General features: G+C 42.7%; 1 protein-coding gene across 1 annotated transcript in view; it reads left to right on the forward strand.

Annotated features, from left to right (window-relative positions):
- The first annotated feature begins 1,248 nt into the window (after positions 1-1,248).
- Positions 1,249-4,419, forward strand: part of ALG14 (ALG14, UDP-N-acetylglucosaminyltransferase subunit) — a 91,369-nt gene continuing 88,198 nt past the window's right edge. The window contains exon 1 of the mRNA XM_012661191.1: positions 1,249-1,441. Coding sequence (XP_012516645.1) covers positions 1,306-1,441 — 136 coding nt within the window. The 5' untranslated portion in view covers positions 1,249-1,305. The remainder of the gene's footprint in view (positions 1,442-4,419) is intronic.

The following is a 4,419-nucleotide window of genomic DNA, read 5'->3' on the forward strand; positions in this document are numbered from 1 at the left end:
TTGACATACTGGTTATGTAAGCAGATCCCAGGTGATTTCCCTGGAGATTCTGATTCAGTAGCTCTCTAGTGGACCCTGGGAGCCTGCACTTTTAAAACCACATTCTAGGTCCCAGGTAAGAGTGATGATCAGGCAAGTTTGAATTTAACAAAGGAATACAAGATGTAGTACTTCCACGCAGCAGCAGTTAGGATTTCTGGTTTCTAATTCTAGATCTGACACTATTACACTTGGGCAAGCAGCTGCATTTTTCTGAACCTGTTTACTCGTCTGTATACCTTTCCTATATAACTTACAGGCCTATGATGGACCTAAGGCAAATTACATTTGGGGTGAAGCAGCTTCTTTAATCTTAGTATTTTCACATTGCTGTAATATGGATTAGACACAATAATGAGCAAAATTGGACCAGATACAGTGGCTCATGCCTGTAGTCCCAGCTATTTGGGAGGCTGAAGCAGGAGGATCACTTGAGTCCACGAGTTCAAGGCTGCAGTGAGCTGTAATCCTGCCACTGCACTCCAGCCTGGGTGACAAAGCAAGACCTGTTTCAAAAACAAAAAAGCAAAATCAAGATTGGAGGAGGTGTTGGCAGATCATCATTATGGCTGAGGACACTAAGAACAAACTGAGAATGCTCTGTGGTAAAATTGAGTATTAACTGTAGGACTATGCCTTCTCTACCCCGCTGCCTTGGGCCGATAGCTTCCACTTCTCTCAGGAACATGGCATAAATCGAGGTGATCACCCTCAACCACTCTGGTCACTGTTTGAGAGTTGTGAAAACGCCTAGAAAAGTCAAAACAACAAAAAAAATCACGAGTGTTAGGAAAGAGGGAGTTTGTTTGAGGGCCCTACATTCAATTTTTCTTCCGAGAGTACCTTTTACTGGCAAACACTTTCAGTAATGTCAGTATGTACAACAGAAACATTTCTCTTTGCTTTAAAAGAAGAAAGAAAAAAAGCGATATATGTATGCCATTAGCAGCAGGAGGGAATTCACAAAATTGGAAGAGCTGGAACACCTCCTAACTCAGGAGCTTCAGGGCCTTCAAGGGTGCACAGGTGGCCTGATCTCGTCACCTGCGGAACTCAAACTTCTCCAGCGACTAACTTCCGGAATTTCACCTTACGCTCGGACACCAGCAGCGTGGGATCGCGCAGCGCAGCCCAGAATCGCCGCAGAGCCCCGCCCACTAGGAGGTGTGCCTCCGCGTTTGAGTCTCCCAGCGCCCGTAGTGGCGAACTTTGACCGCTCGTGCGCGGCCCGTTCCAGGGAACAGCACGCATGCGCCGCTTCTTTGCATGGTGTGTGTCCTCGTTCTAGCTGCAGCGGCAGGGGCTGTGGCAGTCTTCCTAGTCCTGCGATTATGGATAGTGCTTCATTCCCAGGACGTTACGCCCCGGCGGTCTCTCAGTCTCTTGGTAGTAGCTGGGTCCGGTAAGTATCGAGGTGGTGACTGTCGGGCTTGGGTGGTTACTACAAACCCCAGAGTGCACCGCGCCTCTCTTCTCTGGTCTCCTTAGCACTTCTTGGAGCGTTGCATGCTGAGATTTGTAGTTTTTCTGCGTTACCGGAACCGGTCTTCCCAGCCAGGGCAAAATACTGATTTGGTGACGAAGCCCAGGCGTCTTTTAATGACAAGTTGAATAACTCACACTTGTCTGTAATTAAGCCTCTCTGTAGCATGTATTTTTCTAACAAATAAATTAGTGAACAGAGAGGACGTAGAAGCCTTTTGATGCTAGCATGCAGTTTCCTTGTATGGCTGTTGTGCAGCGTTAATCTAATCTAGGCATTCCGTATTTAGTTTAGGAAACACAGATACTACGTGATAAATGAGGCAAAGTGAATTGTCCAAGTTATAAATATTCAAAGTCCACGAATATAAAAACAGTGATCTACGGAACGTAGAACAATACACACACTGTGGCAGAGTGTGAACAACAAACTGTCCTATCCGTTGATACAGTCTGAATCCACCAGCTTTGTAGGCGCTTACAATGTTAAATGGACAGTTTTGACAGGGGTACACATATAGTGTATACATTTGGAAATGCCAGGAAATTGCACCCAGAAAAAAGAATATTTATAGTATGGCAAATGTACTAAATTTATGTTCAAGTATAATTCAATACTTTATTCACTTAATATGTTTTGTGCCGTAGGAGAGGCCAGGCACTAAGCTAAGCTTTGGAAATAACAAAACTGATCAATATACTTGCCATGTAGTCGTGACTATGTGCCAAGCACTTTGAAAGTTTTGAGGATACAGTAGTGAAATGAAATGGAGAATAAGAAAAACTAACAAAACCAAGTGAGTACTTGCCAGATTAGATATTAATAAGTGCTATAATCTTGTAATAATTGTGTAAGAAGTACAAACTGCTATGGCCATCTTCAGAAAGGGCACCACTTTATCTGAACTTGAGCTAGGAAACTTCCTGGAAGAAGTGATGTTAAACTGCGACTTGAAAGATGACCAAGAATTAGACAGACAAGGGAGAGCTGAGGCTTTTAGGGCTGTGAGGGTATGAAAAGAAGGTGGCAGCACTTGGAATGGCCAGAGATGAGAGAGCACTATTGCACAGAGTTCGATGTGGGGAGGTAAGCTCAGTCCAGATCCTAAAGGATGTTTTAAACCCTGCTTTATATGGTATTGCTGCTGCTCTACCTTTCTGTATCATATAGGGGTTAGGACCACAGGCCTCCAGATTGCTGTGACTCTAGAGTTGATCACATCTCTGCGACTTCCTACTGCCTTGGTAATCTTGGACGAATTATTATAGTTAACTTCACTGAGCCTTCTGTTTACACATGGCTTGAGAGAGGTCAGGAGAGATTAAATGTGATGGTATTTAAAATGTTTAGCAAAGTGCTTGGCATATAGTAAGCATTTAATAAATGGTGATTGTTAGTCTTGGTAGCAAAGGGATCTTTTAAAGTATTTATCTGTTTGTTTGTTTGTTTGTTTATTTTAGAGACAGGGTCTCGCTATGTTGCTCAGGATGGCCTTAAGCTTCTGGGCTTAGGCAATCCTCCTGCCTCAGCCTCTTCAATAGCCAGGACTCTAGCCAGGTGCCACCGTGCCTGGCTTAAGTACTCAATTCAATCTGAGTGTTTACAAAGATTACCCAGCCTGCATTGTCAAAAGAATATCTTGACAAAGACTGAGCTACAGAAATCAGAGGAACCTTTGAATAATTCAGGTGACAAAAGATGATAGCCTGACTGCAGTGTGTGGGGATGGAAAGGAGCAAATGCATTCAAATGAGATTAGGAGATTTTAGGAGATAAATCCACAACTGTGGATTGAAAGTGAAAAATGAGAGAGGGAAGGACTAAAGGATGATTTCCAGATTTTTAACTTGAACAAATGGTTGGATGTGGGGGTTAGAGCTGTTCACTTGACAGTACTAGATTTGGTGGACTAGAAACCAAAACTAAGATTGAGAATTCATGTTGCAAGTGGTGTCCTCATTAAAGTCATCGAGGGTAGAGAGAGATCAAGGGCCTCAGAGAATCATGCAAGTCAAGGAAAGACTTGTAATCAGATAAATAATTCAGTAGTTCATGCCCAAATTTTGGAAGAGGAAGAAGGCATTTTCAGTCTTTACTTTGAAGACCAAGCAACAGTTAATCTTTAGGTACTGTAAAAAACTATTAGTTGACCCCTTGTGTTCAGAGACCATCTATCAAAACTACTCATTTTCCTCGAAACACAGCATGGTCTCATGTTTTCTCGTAGGAAAATTTTAGATTTGATATCAAATTCTCATTCACTCATTCAGCAAGAAGAGGGCCTACTATTTTCTAGGCATTGGAGGTACAACAGTACCAAAATGAACAAAAATTCTTGCCTTCATGGTGCTTGCCTTCCAGTGGGGCAAGGGTGGGGGGAGATTTGAAAAAAAAACATAAATAGACTACATAGTAAAGTATACAGTGTTAAATATTATACTATGACATGGGGAAAGGGATTGCATTTTAAAAATGCCTCCCTGGGGAAATGGCAGATAACCTACAGCAAGAAGGGCAGGGTGGCTGGAGTAGACTGAGTAAGCGGGAGGAAGCAGGAGATAAAGTACAAGCAGTAAAATACAGTTAGGGGTCAGATCACAAGAAGTGTTTATTCCACATGAGGCGTGAAGCCATTGGAAGGTTTTAATCAGAAGTAAATAATCCGATCAACTCTTTCTAATAGGATCACACCGGATGGTGTATTGAGATAGACTGAAGGGGAAGCGGGTAGAAGGGAACAGACCAGGAAGCTTTGCTCATAATCCTTATGAGAGGTGATAGTGGCTTGGAGCAGAGAGGTAGCAAAGGAGGTGATGAGAAGTGACTGGGTGCTGGATATGTTTTAAGGTAGAACTGAGAGGATTTTATTCCCCCAAAATATATCTTTTTTTTTTTTT

This window comes from Propithecus coquereli, unplaced genomic scaffold (genome assembly GCF_000956105.1).
Source record: "Propithecus coquereli isolate 6110/MARCELLA unplaced genomic scaffold, Pcoq_1.0 Scaffold7, whole genome shotgun sequence".
Lineage (NCBI taxonomy): Eukaryota > Metazoa > Chordata > Mammalia > Primates > Indriidae > Propithecus > Propithecus coquereli.